Genomic DNA, 19261 nt, shown 5'->3' with positions numbered 1-19261 from the left:
GCACATTCAGAATAGACACAAATGCTTCAACATTACAAAATCTTTACTTAGAATATAGATGAATAATTTTGTTTGAACTCACCACATCTAACTCAGCTTCCTTTTTAAAAACTGAATAAGCCTCTTCATAGCCATTAGAACGAAGGTAATCTGCTATCGCTCGATTTCTAAAAACACAAAACCAGTAACAGTATCTTTAGCTATAGTTCTGGATAAGAGTGCAAGGATTGGTTCAATTTTTTTTTTTTTTTATCATTACAAAAGCACAATCAACATGTCTTCAGTGCAGTACATTATATAGAATTCTAAGGCTTGTTAAAAACCCAAGCAAATTTCTAGAATACATTCGGTAAACATTTTGCTTCAAGATGTAAACAGCAATACACTTATATCTTAGAATGTATTTCTTATTTTAGGTTTGATGAAGGTGTTGGTTTTTTCTTTTATATTACCAAACACTGGAGTTACTTATCAATCTGTATTGCATATAAAACCTAAAGCAGATACAAAAAAGATGACCATAACTTTGTAGCTTTATCACTGAAAAGAAAACTGTTCAGAAGAATAGTTTACAGTACTTGAGAGTGCTCACAAAATTTTGCTTCAGTTAAACTCGAATAAAACGAAAATTCTTCCTGTGGCTTTAATCACGTTCTTCCTATTTGTTCAGTCTCTCCTCAGACACAACTCTACAATTCTGCATTCTAGCAGAAATTCCAAATTTCTCCCCATAAACCAAGTATGAGGAAATGTATTGCCTTCTTTTCTGGAGCTAATCATGGTCTCTGCTCATTCCCTATTTTTATTCATAGGGTTCATTACTTCCATCTCCCCATTAACATATGTAGCCTTTGAAGTTTTGCATAAAACTTCAGAGAATTCCTAAAAAATTATCACATTGAATGTGTGAAAACACCAGAACTTATCCAAATCCAGTGAACAGTTGTGAAAATCAAAAGTTGAAGAGAGCTTCTAACTCTAATTTAAGAAGCTTTATTAAGAAGTACAGCTCACCTAGGACAAGAGTCACAGAAGCTAAGCAATAGTTGGTCCGTACTTTTACAAAAGAAAACAAACCCAACCCACGATCTCTAAGTAAATCTATGGAAGTGCATAGCATGCAAGACATTCCCATTCTGACCCCACTACCCACCACCTGCTCGATCGTGATTTATTAAGCAAACTAAAGCATGGAATTTGACAGCCTATTCCTAGCCTTAAAATCTGGAAAGAATTCCATGTTCAATTGAATTAGTTTAGTTTGTTTATTTATTTATTTTTAATTATTCCCTTATTTTAAACACCTCATAAGCAAAGATAGATTGTAATCACAGTGCAGCACATTCTCATTAGGTCCTTGTCTTCATTAAGGAATAAAAACCCAAAATGTCATAATTTACTGAGGATAAAAGTAGAATTCACAAATCAGTCTGGAACAAATATTGTAATGCATTTATTATAACCCTTTAATAATTTTGCGACTGAAGTTGAAACAAAAGAGCGGATAATAAATTACAACAAAAATTAAGAATCTATTTTTGATGCCATTTCCCATCTCTATGACCAAATGCTTGAGCTTGTATAGTAAGAGCACAGAGATCAAAACCATAGTACGTGGTACTTGATCAGACCGTGAGCAAAGCCATTCTGTAAAATACAGATGGAAACAAAAGTTTATTCCTAAAGCTTAATGAGACACAAACTTAAAAAATAACTGCAGCTTACAGTTCATCTCGTTGCCTTTGTGACAGCACCATTGTGGCTGTGATGTCAGGTTAACGTGATTCAGCAGTGGCTGCCTCCTCAGGATCTAAAGTCTTAGGAACCCTGGATCCACAATTCAGTCTGCCACAGAGTGGCTTAAACCAGAAATATTACTCCAGATGTGAAATTCGATAGGAAAACCCAGAGGCATTCAACACAGAAGATTCAATCCATCTAGAAGGAAGAGAAAGAGATACTGTTAATTTCATTTAAATAAGCATTCAGTCACTCTGGGCCGATGAGAAGATGCACCCAGATCACAACACACTGGACAGAGTAAACTGACTGAAATTTTAAATGCCCTTTTATTTTGCTACTCTGAATTATGCCCTTATCGCACATTTGCGATCTCGACTGAGTAGCCTGGAGAGTCTTGCACCCTTTCTTCATTCCTCTTCTTGCTACCGTTGTTCCCTCAAGACACAGGGAGCTGAAGACACCTCCAGACACAGCCCACTCCTAGGTTACAGGAGTGCAATGCAAAGAACTCGGCCCTACCTTACACAACCTACTTTTTGCACTCACTGCCCCTATCAAAGATCCCCAAAGATCCCGCTCCAGGCCACAGCCAGCACCACGCACCCGCAGCTGGCTCCTGCAGCCCACTGCTGGCGTTGCACTGGGCAGCTCCCTAGGATTTACGCGGTGTATTTGCAGACTCTGGCTGTAACTCAGCAGATGAACTTGACAGGTCGGTTAGTTCCCAAGAACGCTGTTCTAAGAAGAGTTTTTGCCCTCTTTTTAATCACGTGTTAATCGAGCTTAGCTTATACACACACACAATTATTTATATAAATACAATCTAGCCCAGGTTTGGAGCACAGCAATTTTTTAAACAGATCTTCAATCTTAACAGAGCAGCACTAATTCCATGGCCCAGAGTTGAGTCTGTCAGAAATGGTGCCCTTCTCAAATGACTGATTCCCCCCATCATACAGTATCTTCTGATTCGGTGATGAATTTACTCCTCACACGAACAATTACTAGTAGCTAACTATTCTTAGCGTGCAGACTACTTCAACTTGCCTGTTTTAATCTTAGTCAAGAACATAGCATTAAAATCATTTTAGCAGCTTTGCTTTTTGATTTCTGCATTGCAGGTACCCTTTTGTAAGGAGCACGATTACGAGAAGTGCTGAAGTTGGCATTTTTGCATGCTGGTCAAGAATCTGGATACACAATCATTTACTGAAGCCGTTAAGTTTCACCGAACAGCTTTTAACAATGAGATAACGCTATCACGACAGTACAACAAAGACTTCAGGAAATATTGGTTAGGCTTCTACCTAACCACCCTCAGAAAACCCGCTCCCACTGCCTCTCCCCTACTGTTTTTCCACTAGACATACAAGTAAGAGGGCTGTTGTACACAAAAGCCTTTCTTGTATTAAAATGTTAAAGGAAATGCTAAGCTAATATCATTATCATCTGCTTATCCATCACAGGAGACCAAGAGTTGGTTTCTAAACCTATCCAGGCTCTGCTGTCTGCTTCCAAGTGGCAGCTGCCTGTACTTCCCTTGCTGGTGGGATTCCCGCATCACCTGCTGTCCACCCTAATAGTGCACTGCAAGCTGTTCAGGGAAGGAGCACTCTGAACAGGCAAGACATTTAATTAGTTTGACCTCTTCCCTAACAGCTCTTTCCGAAACAATTCGGTTGAAAGCCAATAGCACAGGTTCCATCCTTTCAGATACCAGAAGCAAACATTTCATTTTTTCTTGTCCCACATCTTGCTTCCTGACAGGTAAGGTGGCAACTGGTTTTCCATAGATGCATCTTTTTCACTACAAGGTAGGAGCACAGCACACAGATTCATGGAAATTTAGCTAAGATATACAAAAAACAATACACAAATGATCAGAAGAAGTGCCCTCTAGAGGGCAATGGTGCTATAAATTTAAGTACTGAAAAAAGAGGCTTATAATGGCTGAATCCCTGTAGTTCAGCATGAGCATAGCAACTCTTTGATAGCACTGAGAAGGCCAGAACGAGGCACGCTTCTGTACAGAGGCACTGTTTGAAGCACTGAGCAGCAGAGCACAAACATGAACATCCAAAAATCGCTTGCAGTACTACACACAGCAGGAAAAGCAAAGGGTGTTTTCTGTATTATGAACCACCTCCAACCAGCAAACGCCTTGCACACCCCACATTGGTGCAATAACCCCACGAAAAATGATACCCCAAGATTTCGTTTTGTCATTGCATCTAGCAGATGCAACAATAATTCATGCCCACAACCAACAGCAACTAGGTTTACAAGGTGCTCCTTGACATACCATCTAAAGGAATTCTGCCCCAAACAGAAAGGAACCCTAAACTTCTGCTATATCCCCAACAGTGATACTTTGTTGGCTTAAAGCTGAACTGCAACAGGGCTTTACCTGCTTCCATAGCTGCCTTATGAAACGTTTGTCATTTGACTAGGATTGTAGCACTGCAGTAGTGAAAAGGAAGTCACGTGGCAGTTAATGTAAATGTACATTAACACATGCAAAACCCTTTCATGAGAAGTAATTCTGAACTCCGGTATTCCATGAAATACAGCAGTGCACCCTAGCCACAAGTTTGCCAAAGTAACAGTCAAAGGTAAAATAAGAGATTGTTTGTGTCAAATTGAGTTTCATTACCAGCCCGGGGCAAATGACTGAATCGCCTCCACCCACCGTGTTTATCCTGCAGCTTACAAATAATGGCTACTTAATCTGCTAAAGCCTTAGAAGCCAGAGGATGCCCTGAATGCAGCATTAATACATTTTCTTCAGACCAAGTCACTGATGGTGAATCACAGCACTTCTCTGCAAATATGAGCCTAAAGAAAAAATGAATTAAAAGCTGTAAGTCCTATGAATATGGTAAGTATTTAGCAAGCAATGAGTCTTCGAACCTTTTTGTCTAAAGCCAAGTTGCACAGCTAGCAGTTACAGGGGAAGCAATTCTTATCTGGCCTAGCTGGTAGTCAACAGGCACTGACAATAAACAACAGTTATTTCTCAACTGCTTTTGAAATATTGCCCGTGTAAAATAGGAAAGCGAGCAGAGATTATGGGACACGTTTACTTCAATGGATGGACAAGGTTGGGGCAGGGTGCGACTGAGCTGGGAGCAGCTGAAGCCCACCTTAGTCTATCCCGCCCAAAACCGGGGCTCATTTAACCAGTGATCGTGCCTTCTTCCAGCATCTTCCAACACTACTCACAGACCCTACAGAAACCTTCCCCCTCTCGTGGAGTTCAGCGTTAGAACTTGCCCATCGCACTGTGCTGAGAACAAACATCGAGGCCTCACTACGAGGCTGCTCCGGAGCAGTCCCACGTACTCAAGCTCCAGACTTCACGTACAAGCAGACGATGGTGCAGACACCCGCAAGCACTAGAAGGACACGAGGACACAGATCGCCCTTGTTTGATTACAAGTTACTGCTGTGACGTCAACACGTCCATTTTATACACAACAGAGAGCAGATGAGCATTGTCCACGTGCACTGCCTTCTTGCTTAGCTAGCGAGGGCTGTGACATACAAAGCTCAGGGGAGCAAGACTAACCAGTCCTCCTCCACTGCCTGTCGAGGTTTATAGGCACCGCGGCATTACACACACACCTGCAAACAGCCTTAGGAACCAGAGGAAGCAAGTGTTCAACTGGGAGAACCCTTGGGAAAAACACCTATGCATTACCCCTTGTCTGACATCTGTGATTTTTAGTATCAATCATTTACTGTGAATAAGGTGGTGTCGACACAGAAACAGATCTTTTTTTTGAAAAAGATGAGTTTTAAATTTGTTCTGTATTAAGTACAGTAAAGAAAGAAATGATTGAGCCTAAACAGAGCCATTCATGGAGTAATAACTACTAATAAAATGCAAAACAGGATGCACCTCCTTTTAACAGCCCCACCTGTATTGCAAAAAAGTTCTAGCTTCTAACTTACGGACATTTCGATTTCATGATTCCATACTGATAGTCAGCATACATGAACACTGAGAAGCAACCTTCTGAAGATGTACAACCTTGCAAAAAATGTGAGCTACAAGTATTTTCAGCTAGATCAGTTGTCTTTATAACCACTTTAAAGTTAGGAGCTAGACCCAGCCAAACCCATAACACCGGAACAGGAATGACATCAAATGTTTGCCTTTTACTCCTCCTAGGAGCACGGTTCTCTTTTCTGGAACGTACAGGTACCTGGCAGGGAAAGAAACGCAGACATTACCCTCTGAAATGTAAGTAGGCTACGTCTTTATGAAACTTCACAACACAAACCAAGCAAAAACTGCACATTACATCCTGCTCAGCTCCATTAGCAGTAGCGTATCCTCAGCAGACAGCTCCATCTTGTTTCAACTACTGACATTTCAATAAAGATCACCTTTTATACTAAGGAAAAGACTCACAGGAATGTCTGAACAATACAGATAGAAGACCTAATTCAATCCTTAAGTGCTACAGGACTGAAGAGTGGCACACTGAAGCACAACCCTTCAAAAACCAGAGAAAAGAGCCAACTGTCATCCCAGGTCAGAAATGTTTCCCTACATGAGTTTATCAATAGTTGTATTTTTATTTATTTATTTATTTATTTTTTGAAAGAGCAACAAATTTGGAAGAAAAACCTGAAAAGCAGAAGCCCTCCTTGTAAGAGAACATGGAACCAGCAGAGCAGAGGTTCTTTGTTCTCATTAAAAACAAGCGGAAGACCCTCTGCTTCTGCACGTTGAAGAATCACCTCCCATTTCCCTGTATCAATCAGCATCCAGAGATCCCTCAGCTCCACCACCTGCAGCCTTTGCTGGAGCCCACTGCGCTGCCCCAAGACTCACCCAGGAGGCCCAAGGCACACCTTTCGTCCTGCTGAAAGTGCTGAGGCTGAGACTCTGCCTGACACGCATTTAGAGAGGGGCCCACCCTGAAGGTGACTGGAGGCACACCTTGTGCAACTGGGCAGCGCCAGGCACTGACTCCGAGTCTGCTTCAGGTGCGGATTGAACTCGAAGATCTGGGATCGAGCAGGAACCACTCTGCTCCTAGGAGTGACTGATACATCCAATAGTCCTGGTACTGATGTACACCAGCATGGCTCAAGCATTTCCTAGATTACTGGAAAACTGCAAGAACTTAACAAGACAGACCTGCTAAGCACTCCTAAAACGCACCAGTAGCAGGATGAAGCAGGTTCAGCAACACTCGTCAGCCCTCTGAGAGGGGTGCGCAGCAGGGAGTCAGAGCACAGCACCCAACAGGCACAGTCAACGCAACGAAGCAGAAACAAGTCACTTCCAGGCAAGGGATCCTCCCAATTCCCCTCACCTCATGATACACCCTGCCAACAAAGAGTAAGTCACAGTTCATGGTACTTCTGTGACAGTGTTTATTCTTGCTTTAGAAGACACTCAGATATTATTTTCCATAGGTGTTCTCCAAATATAATTGAGAAAAAGACTGTGGAAAAAAAATTAAGAAATTAACCCTTGAGTTTTATAATCTTAACTTGCCAAAAATAGTCATTTGCCTAACCTAGCATCAAGCAAGAGCAAAGTTATTGCAATTAAGATTCCTACAACTGCCCATTCTGTACTCCTAAAAATCAAATTCAGTCTGTAAATTACTTCCAACAAATCCTTACATTTTTGCTTATCGAAGTACACTGGATGCTAAACAGAACTAAGATTTGTTTTGAATATATGTGCCTGATAAAGATGCCGTGCCCTGGATTTGGCATATTCAGCTTTGACCTACTTCAAGCTGATCGCCCACTTTACAAAGCCACAAAAACTAAACAGAAGCACTGAAGCATGCTTTAAGACAGATTGCTTTTATTTATTTATTTTTTATTATTTTTCTAAATCAAAACGAACCTGTCACCTTAGTTTTATCTATTGAAAGTGTCTCTGGTCTTAACCCCTGACTTACTGCTTGCTGCTATTAATTACTGCACAGATACCCCAGCTCAAACTAAACTGATCTCCCACATATTTCAGGGAAGGTGAAAGTTGCCTTATTTTTCTGTTTCATCTAAACCATTTGTTTTGTTATTACAACTTTGTTTAGCAACAGTAATAATTCAGTGTTACATCTTTGATCTGAAGGTTTTATCTCTACATAGTAGGGCCCCATTCAACTCTTCCAACACATTTATTGATTGTACTACGACAAAACTGGAGCTGCAAATACAGAGGTCAAAGAGACCATCAGTGACTTGTTATTAACTCATGGTGTAAATTACATCCTCACTAGGATGCTGCGTTGGTCCCTGCAAGGTGTTAGTTTGGTCAGGGATTTAGCATCCCAGCAAGACTGAAAGCTTTTTTCCTCTCGGCTGCGTTGCCTGAAGGGTGGCCCCAGACGAGAACTGCGCTCACCCACAGCAGCTGCCAGCCTGCAGCCCCCCAGCCTGGGGGCTCCTCCACAACCCTGTCACAAGCCAGGTGTTTCACATCTAGTTCCTGGGAAGTCCTTCCACATTCAAGCGTTTTCACAAATGTAGCACAAGATGTATTTGTGTGCAGATACCAAACAGTGAAACTGCAACCGACCTTATCATCTTCCTTAGTATTTCATTAGCAAGATCAGTTCAAAGTTCTCCACTGTCCTTCCTTTACTTGCATCAAGCGTGTCAAAAGTACTGCTTACGGTCAACACAATCAGTGAAATGCCTCAACTGCCTGACAACATCCATTTCTGCTCTTCAGAAGAAGTTACAGGAAAAATTACTCCAGATTGAGGTATGATGTGATATATGATCCACCTACACTGCAGATTAGCACTGTAAGAAGAAGTGATTGTTTAAGTTAGGAACAAGGTATACACCAGTAAACATTAAATATGTAAATAGCAAATAACAGCTGTCAAGCTCCCCTTCTATTCCGGAGACACGCTTGTTTTGCTAGAATCACAGGCATGCCCCAGCAGCAGAGCGAGCCCCAGCCCACCATGCCCTAGGACGTGACCTCCTCTCCCCGCAGCAAACCCACCTGCATCAACGCCTCGTCAGGCAGCAGGGCTCTGCCACCGCAGCAATGAGCTCTAACAAAATCCAGACAAGCAGTAAGGAGTGACATACAGCCAGCAGAAAAGCTATTCCAAGTTCATCGTGAATCAGTATTTCTTGCATACATTTATAGGCTCTAACCAGATCTTCAAAACAAAAACAAAAACCAACACCTCGCTAAAGCCACACAGAGTAATGTAGAGAAAAACCTCTTCTAAGGCCTTTTGAACTCTCAGAAGTGTAATTTTATAGGCTTCCTTCATGGCCTGAGTTACTCTGATCAAGACACCTTCCACTGTCAGGAAACTTCATCAGCCCCACGACGAACGCCTCCAGAAGCGCTGCTCATCTGCAATGGAAGCCATCGGCCTTAAGTCCGCAAACACTTCTCCTGCCTCCTGCAATTCCCACAGGCACACTGATCCCTTCTGTATTTTATGGTTTCTCTCATCTATTTTGGAATTTCTACAAATTAAATCGTGAAAGCCGGTGTCAGCATCACCCCTTGGTTGGTACCAGCAGCACAGTTACACGGGGCGGCTCCCCCCAGCTCCCCCTGCGGCTGTCTGGGAACCCAGCAACTGGTGCTGATCTGGGCTTACAGCTTCAGAGCTCCTAGATTTTTAGACTGTTCACATCTAAATGACTGCAAATTAAGGTTTTAATTCAAAGCTAAATTTCCAACGACCTGTGTAAAACCTTCAACTAGCCTTATGTCCAGCTACGTGCTCTCAACCTGCAAGCAGTTTCTCTAACACTGTCTACTGTCTTGAGAAGATGTGCTAGCCAGAGGAAAATTCCTTGTTTTCTTCATTAACATTCTAGTTAATGTATCTAAATCCTACTTTGTCTGGCTAGCTTCCTCTCTTTGGCTATTTTTCCAATCCTGGTGAAAGGCAAGTTACTTATAAAGTGGTAGAAGAGATGAGAACCACCAAAAGACTAATTTAATTGATAGGATGAGATATAAATTCGGTAATTCTTTCTAGTTGGGATTAATTATTTATGCATTATTAAAATAGAAACTCTCCTTGCTTTGTCAGCTTACTACATGGCAGGCACGTCAGATCCTTACAAAGCTTTTCAACAGTGTATCCCCTTTGCTAACACATTAACAAAAAGGGGCTATTGGTAAGTATTTGCTGGCAGCTAGTTACAAACTCTTAGGGTAGATCTTTAATTGTTCTTGTATACCTCTATATTATACTGCTGGATTACGTTAACAAATATATAAAAACACTTCTTTTTAATCTAGACCAGCTCTAACGGGCTGATTTTGTTCTAAAACCAGTAAGCAAAAAGCTGCTTTATCAAACTCAAGCCACAGAGCACACCCCACAAATGAACTCTAGGAACAAACTCCATCAAACCTGCTGTTTAAATACTGACCTAATTAAAAGTGAGGTAATAACCGTATTTCTTGGGCATAATAATTATGACCTGAAAAAGGTTTCTTAGAAGAAACCTCCTTCTGTCTCCACCTCTTGGGAGGAAAGAAAAATGGTAACAGCAAGCATCCAGCCCCATTTCCCCCCTTAACTCTCACCCCAGTTACAGCAGAAAAGCACACGTACAGTACGGTCACAAGAGAATAGCCAGACGGTTGTTCCTACAGCGTGGCAAACACACCTTATCCTAGAAAAGGTTAGAATTAATCACCTGCTAAGCCGGCCGGGATGAGCATAAGAACACAAAAAAGCTACTCATTTATAAGTGGGGCTGATCGTTTTTCTACTTTTCACCCCACAGCTAGCTGAAGGATCTTCTCTTTGGCATCCTTCAGCTTCGTCTATGTCAGAGCTCAAGTTTAGAGTCCACTCCATGTAGACTTCGGTAGAAGACATGGTAGAGGACTGTCTAAGGATGATAGAAACCATTCTATTTCTAGCTTGCCTGCTCAGTTCTGCTTGAAAATTCAGGTAAATTTAGCTATCAATAAATGAACAGCCTGGGGAGAAAAAAAAGGGGGGGGAGCAGGCTGCAGTTGAAAAAGTAAACTTCAAAATACGTGAAAAGGTTTTGGAGCTAGAACTCTGTGCTGTTGTTCAGCATACTATAATAGTGATAGCAAGGAATTATATCACAAAATGAGTTTTAAACTCCTGTTCTTCCCCCCTGGGTTTTCACTGAATATCAATGGAAACCTGAAAGGCTGACCTAAAGGTCAGAGAAAGGTTAGTGAAATTTTCAGCCTGGGGGGGAAGAGAGGAGGAGAGCTGAAGAATTACAACTGGCTTAAGCACTGCAAGCTGTTCCACTCAATTTACTTGGAGGAACCCACAATACATAACGTGGTTTATCTGGATAACTCCAGCAAAAGAAAAAAATCTGATTTTTTTTGTTTGGTCAAGCAATACACACACAGTGTAGGATAACAATTCTGGAACGCTGCACTTACGGGACTTGGTCTTAGCCCCCAAGAGAAGAGCGTACGTCCTCAGAACCATTCTTCACAGTGGGCAGCAGCTGTGCACTGGATGTGAATTCTGCTCTTTTCCATTCCCCCCCCCACCCATTTCTTAAAGTGCTGAGTAGCAGACTTGCAACTGTCAAGCAATTTACAGAAATACAGCCAAATTTTAAGATTTCGTTATTAACCTGCCTGTTATACTAGAAAGGTGATGCTGAGAAAAATGGTTGTGAAGTGACTAAGTTTATATATAGGCATCTGGAAGGAAAGTTGGAGGAACCCTCATGTTAAAGCTCTAGAAGGAGCAGAAGGTCAAAACCACAAAAAAAATCCAAAATCGGTGCAGACCAAACACCCCATCCTCTGCTCACGAGCATGCTCCGTTCCATCCGTTAGCCATGTTCCAAGCTTATCGACCCAGAACGGCTCCACCTGACAAGTACAGAGAAAAGAACCACAAACCTAGCTGTCATACACACCTCGTATCCTGTTATGAGAAGAGTTGAATCTTTTGTGACGCTGGTACCCAGTGGAACGAAAATGAGGTTCCTGCAGAAGGCGCCTGACAGTTCCTACAGCCCGTCTGCCCCACACCTCCTGCACGTCCACCTGGGAGCCCCACGCACCCCCTGCGCTCGCTGTCCCGCGGAGCTGCCTCCCCTCAGCTACGAGAGCTCCAGAGCTCCTCTCTGAAGCTTTCCCCCATCTAGTCTCTGCTCGTTGCCTACAAACCCAGCTGAGCGAGAACCAAAGACTTCCACCACCGCTGATTTGATAGACACCATCTGCTTCAAAACATATACATGCACTCATGTTAATGACATCCTCCCCTTAATAGTCTGTAAAGACACCGGCATTTAAATAAACCAAATTGTTTATCCGATCTTTTCGTCACCCCCAAAAGCCCCCCAGGTGAATTAAGCACAAGGCAAGCCGTCAGCGCTCTCTTTAAGGAAGACACACTCCCTTACAGACACACTCCCTTACAGACACACTCCCTTACAGACACACTCCCTTACAGACACACTCCCTTACAGACACACTCCCTTACCTACAGCCGACAGTTTGCTAACTGATTTTCCTGCAGACTTAAAGAGGGATAAACTTAACACCTCTGCTTTAGCATTAAGAAAAACAACACAACCAATGAAAGCAGAGGCAATCTGGAGAGGGGGAGAAAAAAAGACTCATCTAATTAAGCCAAGAGAACGTAGATTTTCCCGAACAATGGGAACAATTAACGCTGCTAGGAGAGGCAAGGTATACGCCATCTCAGTCATGAAGGCCACTGCTATCTCAGAGGGACGGCAGGCTGACATAAAACCTGTTACCTTTAGCCCTGCCTCAGCTGACTCACCAGCAAGCTGGGAGACCGAGAGGTGCTTCAGAGAAGCCTGCCTCTGAACTCCCGGCGCAGGGACCTGCTTAACAACAGATCTGAGAAAATTACAGGACAGACGTTTACTGCAGCACCACCTATAAACCTCAAGCACAATGGGTTGTCCCGTAACTGGAAATATCTTTTGAGGACTAGTTACAAACAGCTCCTCCAGAACCAACGGAATCACAACCACTAAGACGTGCTTATTATATTCATTTAAGCACAATCCTTACCCAAAAGTCCATAAGCAGCCAAATCAAACTACTGGGCTAAGAACCGTACTGGTAAGGAAGAAAGGACTAGAATACTTCCAAAGCTAACAAGTGCTTTGAATTTATAACGCTGATTTTTATACACATAGCTGAGCATGCCTAAGTGCACTTGCTGCTGCTTGGTATGACAATGCTGTGCTTGGAAGAGGCCCCTGTGCTTACAGCACTGAGGAAATGGATCAGAGCAGGAACAAACACACTCACCTTGTAAGCAACATTTCCCTTTGAAATTGAACAGTCCACGCCAGCACAAAGCAGTACAATAGTTAACTGGCATGGAAAACACCTAAGAGCAAGGTAGACTAAGTCATCACGTGCGTAATCCCTACAGAGAAGGCGTAAGGTAAAACAGCACAGAACGAGCTTTTACATGTGCTGAATTGGACAGGCACTGATAGTCAAGACTGAGCCCTGCCTTAATGAGTATTAAGAAAAACCCTTCTTCAAACAAGTTAGATAAGCACATTCGCTGGGGTAGACGTGCAGGATCTAGCAAGTATTAGATTAAAACCAGATCTGAGGTATTCATTTCACAGTGAACACGTAACTTACAGGCTAAAACGTCTTGTTCGGATACACAGATATAGTGAGACGATTTGCCTAGCAGAAGGTAAGAAATCATGGTTCTTTCAAACGTTTCTGGAATGCGATACTCAAAAGGCTCAAAACATTGTAGGAATGAAGAAGAACATTGTTCTGAAATAACTGTAGCTGTGTTATGTCAGCTGGTGCCCTCAGCCTAAGTGTCTATTTTTCATGTGTTACAGCTCAGATCCAACCACTGGATTGTCAGCAGTGGCACAAACCTTCCACGGGCACTCCTGCCAGCTCAGACAGCAGTTACAGCAAGAATCCTGAAGAAATAACTTCACGTGCTCCAGAACTAGTTTTAGGTGGGTCAGGATTATTTACTAGTGTAAATGGCCATTTTATAAATCCACACTGAGGTGTAGCCTACTCTGTCAAGCAGATCAAAAGACAAAGTACCATCAGCCATTAATGAACACCTGTACTCACAACACCCAAAAGCCCCATTAGGAACCTCACTCCCCTTCCGCCACATAATGAAGTAGCTCCCAAGAAAGCCATTCAACCCAGGCAATGCTTAAGCAACTGACTTTTTTTTTTTTGTTGTTAGAGCAGACAGGTTCTTCTGCCAATGACAACTATGGCTTATAGAAAGGAAAAGTAGGAGAATGAAGAGAACAGTAGCAACTTTATTAATAATCTGCATTTATAGACAGCCCATAGCTTACCACATCGCTACAATAAACCTGGCAGAAGAAACCCAGGAGCATTTTGATTAGCACGTGGCTCTGGTACTTGGGAAAGGTCTTCAATTGCTATCACAAGTTACATACTATAGGCTGGGGGAAAAACATGAAATCTGAAATTGTTATTTGTTATTATTAACTGATTTTTATTGTCCTCTTGATTTCATATATTAAGCGTAAGCAGCTCTTCTTTTCAGGCCGGGTACTATTTCACTCTTCAGTTCAAAGGAATTTCAACACACAACTCCCAGTCTTTGCCTTCAGTTTGGAAGACAGGCCTGAAGTTCAAAAAATAGGGGAAAGCTGACTGAAATGGAACCATTTAAAAGCTGCTCCTTTTCATACTAGAGTACTTCAGGCCATTCCCGTTCATGAATCCTAGAAGCAGCTACAGGGGTTAGTAAATAAACTTTGTAACAGACATGCCCAGTAGGGTTCAGAGCCATAGAGCTCCTCCAGCTATTGTCTGCCCAGAATATCTTACAAGAGGTCACAAACACATCACAATCAGCCCCAGAGTTTGTGAATATAACAAGGTTTAAGTGTCGGTAAGACGATCAACAGAAGGTAATTCAGAAGTTGCCCCATCTCTAGCAGGCTCAGCAGACAAAAAAGTTGAGAGCAGACAAAGAATACAAACCGAGCACCCAAGGCTGGGTGGAGCACAGGAAATAGTATAGGCTGAAGAGTCAGCCATAAGGGCAGGACAGACCTCTCAGCGTCACAAAGGTAAGTGTTAATGTCTTTTTCTTTTGTAGAAGAGAAATTAACCAGTTACTCCCATAGAAGAAAGTAACTGCCATCATTTCGAGGACAAAAAAAATCACCCAAAGTTCTAAGCAGGCAAGTGTTCTATTGCATTCCTCATTGTCCTTACCTTGGATTCATCCATAGACGCAGGCATTTAGCGAACGCATCCATTAAACCCTGTAACATCTACTCCTCTAAGTAAATGAACTTACAGAAAGCCACTATCCCTTAATTTAATTTGGGGCAAGTTAAAGCCAAAAGCAGTTATCAGCTGTGACAACCTACCAGCAAAAACTGGACTCTAGAATTGAGACAGACCCAAGAAAAACAAAACCTCAACCTGCTTCACAATCATCACCTTTATTGTGGTGCTTGTTCTGACCAACGCTGGGTTCGGGTGGGAATGCCACCAGCCACATCTGGAATAGCAGAGCACTTCTAAAAGCAGTCCTTTCTAGGTGCTCCAGCTGATCCCTATTGTATTCCCCAATCCTTTGTTCTAATGCCTTTCCGACACAACTTTAAGTCTGAACGCTGGTATGACCCCAGAATGCAAGGCCAGCCGAGAGCACAGCACGGGTCTCACAGAGCCGCCTCGTTCACAAGGGCCTCCAAAGCCCTGAGATGTTATTTTGTATGAGCCTGGCACATGGAGGGCAGTGTAACCAGCTCCCTGTACTAGCAGGGGTTGCCTGCCCTACCGTGGGCACCAGAGAGAGCAGGGATGCTTTTTGTGTGTGTGTGTGTCCACCCGAAACCAAATCTAACCAAGAAGTTATGTGAACGCCACCACTAGGCAACAATACAAGGGTTCTCTACAACCAAGGGAATCTCGTGTGTAAAACGCCCATGCAAAAATTACAACTCTTATCTGAAGCGTAAATAAAAAAATCAACAAGTGAATATCTAAATCGATATATTGAAACAGATACCAGACAAAAAACCTGGCTTTGCAACAGTGACTGGTCACTTCTCACTGCCAGCCAAATCAAGATCCACCCTGCAGAAAAATAAGCCTCAAAACAGAATGTGAGATTTGTTTCGTTTCAGAAGGTTCCTGCACCATTAGATTCTTCCCTAAAGAGACTTCATTGTTACGGCAATTAGTATTCCTCCACCCCAGCAAAACGCAAGCAAAGGGAAAAAAAAAAAAAAAAAAAAAGCTATGAAAGGGTAATCTAGCCATTTCGCAGCTTTGCCTCCTTACTCCACCCAGTCTCTTCTCTGCTCAATGGCTGCACACAGCATCCACAAACATGGCCAAATCAAAAGAAACACACAAAAATGAGAACCCTGAGAACAAGCTGGAGATTTGCAATAAATCTTTCTGTTAGAAAATATTTTCTTTGTTTAGTTCCCTACCATGATTTTCCCATTTAATAAAATGACTCCACGGGCAAATAACATTTTGATAGCAGACCCTCCCTCTTCTGCAAACGAGCCGAATGCTGCACAATCATTTACGGACCGATCACTGCCGAACACAGGTTCTTTAACCCCCACCTCCTCACGCTGTATAAACAATACCACCAGAGAAATACATACGTGAAGGGGTCTCCGCATCAATACAGAATTCGGCCAGGTCCATACGCCCCAACATTCATTTGCAGTAAAATAGCGATTATTAACGATTTTTAATATACCTTCAGTAACCTTCCAGCACCCCCCGGTCAGGTAATTCATTATGAATTGACTTGACCTGCAGCGACCAAGCCCTCTGCTGCAGCACCACCAGCAAGGCAATTTTACCAGGCATACTACGGCAAAGAAAGGGAAGCTATCGCCTCGTCGTTGGTATTAAAGGTCAAGTTTAATCGCATCCACCTTGAACAACAACAAAAAAAAACCCACCCACAGGACAGAGCAACCCTAAACTTTTTTCAGGAAGGCACCACTCCCACCCCCGACTCCCACCAGAAGCCTGCTGCCGAACAAAACCTCGAGCGGGGCCGTGAGTGGGGCGATGCGGCCGCCCGGGCTGCCAGCAGAAGGCTTCCAGGGCAGCTCGATGCGGCGCCGGGCTGCGATCTGACCCCCGCAGGAGATTACACCTCCCTCCCCCGTTGTGCTGCAGCTGGCTCTGAAGGTCTGAGCCGCCTCCTATCTGCGCGCTCCCCGCGAGAGCGCCGCAGGAAAACAGGCTGGATGCGAGCGGCTCCTCAAATCCCCCCGGCCGCTCCGCTATCGAGCCTCGTTTGGTTTCGTTTCGTTTGGTTTGGTTTGGTTTGGTTTGGTTTGCCCTGCCGCAGCCGGCTCGGGAGGCGCGGGCCAGCGTCTGGCAACGCCTGCGGTGCCGCGGAGGGGCCGGGAGATAAGGACGGGAGCGAACCCTGGGAGAGGAGCGAGGGGGGGGGGGGGTGAGGCCGCCCGGCACCCCCCGGCGCGCACCCCTCGCCCCGCGTTATTCTGTTATTTTTGTTATTTTGTGATTTTTTTCCCCGTTTTCCTCGCCCGGCCCCGCGCCTCTCCCCGGCATCTTGCTAAGTCACCCGCGGAGCTGGGCGGCCTGCAGGCGGGGCGGGGAAGGACGAGGCAGCCGCGGGCGGGGGCACCGGGGCCGCTCTCCCCCCCTCCCCCCTTTCCCCTCCCGGCCTCCCCCCCCCCTCCCCGCTCCCCGTTTTCCTGCCAAGTCACCGGCAGCGCGGCGGGGCCGAGCCCCGGGAGCGGCCGCTGTGTCCGGGCGGGCCGCGGGCCGGGCGGGGCGGGCGGCGAGGGCAGGGAGCGGGGAGCAGCGCCCCCCCCACCCCCCCCCCATCACAGCCCCATCCCCGGCCCCCGGCCCCGCCACCCCCCAGGGCCCGGCCCCCGCCCGGCCGCCCCCCGCCGCCGGCCTCCCCCCGCCTCCTCCCCGCCGCCTCCTCACCGCCGGGCGCGGCCGCCATTTTGAGAGCGAGCGAGAGAAGGAGGCGGGCGGCGCCGGGGGGAGGGGGCGCGGGGGGAGGCGGGCGGCCCGCGGGGAGCCGGGAGGCCTCGGGCCGGGGCTGCGCGGCCGGGACGGGCCCGCGGGGCGGCGGCGGCGGCGGCGGCGGGGAGGGGAACGGGGACGGGAACGGGACGGGGAGAGCCGCGGCGCCCGCCTTACCCGAGCCGCCGCTCGGCTCCGCCTCGCTCTGCTGCCTGCGGCCGGCGCCGCCCGCCTGTCCCGAGCGGCGGCGGGGGGCGGGGGGCGCGGGGCGCTGGGCGCTGGCTCCGCTCCGCGTCTGTCAGAGCCGCCCCGGCCGCCAGCAGGGAGGGAGGGAGCGGCGCGGCCCCGCCGCGGCTCTGCGCATGTGCGGGGCGGGGGCGGGGGCGGCCGCCCGCCTCCATCTTGGGCGGCGGAGGCGCAGCGCGCCCGGCCCGGCATGCCCCGCGCCGCTCCCGGCAGCCTCCGCGCCCGCCCCGCCGCGGCCTGAGCGGGGCCCGGGAACGGCCCCGGCCCGGCCCCCGCCCCTCAGGCGGTTTCTCGGTGTCCGCGCTGCTCAGGCGGCGGCTGAGGGCGGCTGAAGCCCCGCGCCCAGACGAAGCGGCTGGCAGAGGACAAGGCAGAGTCCCAGGGACATCGCCACCGCCTCCCCCAGCGGGCAGCTGGCGGCGCGGAGTTAAACAACTGCGCCTCAGAAGCCAAATTCCCCCCTCAAGATTTTCGTTTTGCAGCACTTGGGGCTCCCACAGGTTTCCGTATCAGTCAGAACAGTCCCTGTGCCGCTGCTTTGCAAAACCTTCGGTGTTTGGCAAATGAGAGGTGAGCTGGCAGCAGACCCAGCCGGTGTAAGTGCTCGATCGCAGTCAGTCCAGGTGCAAAGTAAAGAGCCCCGCTGTTACAGGGGGCAGGTACATGTGGCACCATCAAAGACCAGTGACCAAAGTCACCTCTAACGTTGGCAGGCACAGCAGCACGATACATGGTTTAGTGTAGGCCATAAAATTTTCTGGAGCGTTGATTTGGGGAAATCAGTAGTTTCACATGTAAAATTACCCATGTAGCAGAAAACTTTAAGAATCTTGAAAGGAAGATTTCACAGTCAAAGGCTGTGTAGTTTTATCTGCTTCTATTGCAAGTAACAACAGATTACAAATACGAATGAATCTCCGTTTGTCGACTGGTTTGAAAGTGCTCAGTCAGCTTCACTGCTAACCCATGGCGTGTGGGCAGTCACTGCCTCGTTATGCTCTTATTTTATAGCAGTAGGGTAAAAGCAATAGGCTTTTAAAACCCAATCTGCAATGCGGAACTACAAATGGGTCCAGGACAAAGTTTGAGTATGAACATGCGTTTAATTTTTTTTCGTTGTTTTGTTTTGTTTTTCACTTGATTATAAGTTTTGAACTCATTTAGGCCTTGAAAACTTCTTAAAGTTTACACACAGACACGGTGATATCCCAGATATTCCCAAATACATTGATTGACTAATGACATCGAAAATAATAAAAACAAAGTAAT

The 19261-nt window shown here is 45.7% G+C and overlaps 1 protein-coding gene across 2 annotated transcripts in view; it reads right to left on the bottom strand.

Annotated features, from left to right (window-relative positions):
• Positions 1 to 18083, bottom strand: part of PAFAH1B1 (platelet activating factor acetylhydrolase 1b regulatory subunit 1) — a 34155-nt gene extending 16072 nt beyond the window's left edge. Inside the window, exons 1-3 of one of the 2 annotated variants that reach the window (XM_084493504.1) lie at positions 17924 to 18083; positions 1726 to 1938; positions 83 to 167 (exon numbers count right to left, since the gene is read on the bottom strand). In XM_084493504.1, the coding sequence (XP_084349630.1) occupies positions 83 to 167; positions 1726 to 1757 (117 nt within the window). In that variant the 5' untranslated portion in view covers positions 1758 to 1938; positions 17924 to 18083. Of the gene's footprint in view, positions 1 to 82; positions 168 to 1725; positions 1939 to 17704; positions 17843 to 17923 lie in introns of those variants that run through there. The other variant, XM_084493505.1, reaches the window with a different exon arrangement.
• Between the last annotated feature and the right edge of the window lie 1178 nt (positions 18084 to 19261).

Source organism: Aythya ferina (assembly GCF_964211825.1).
Source record: "Aythya ferina genome assembly, chromosome: 19".
NCBI lineage: Eukaryota > Metazoa > Chordata > Aves > Anseriformes > Anatidae > Aythya > Aythya ferina.
Note: the sequence above shows the minus strand (reverse complement) of the source record. Positions and strands in the feature narration are given on the sequence as shown.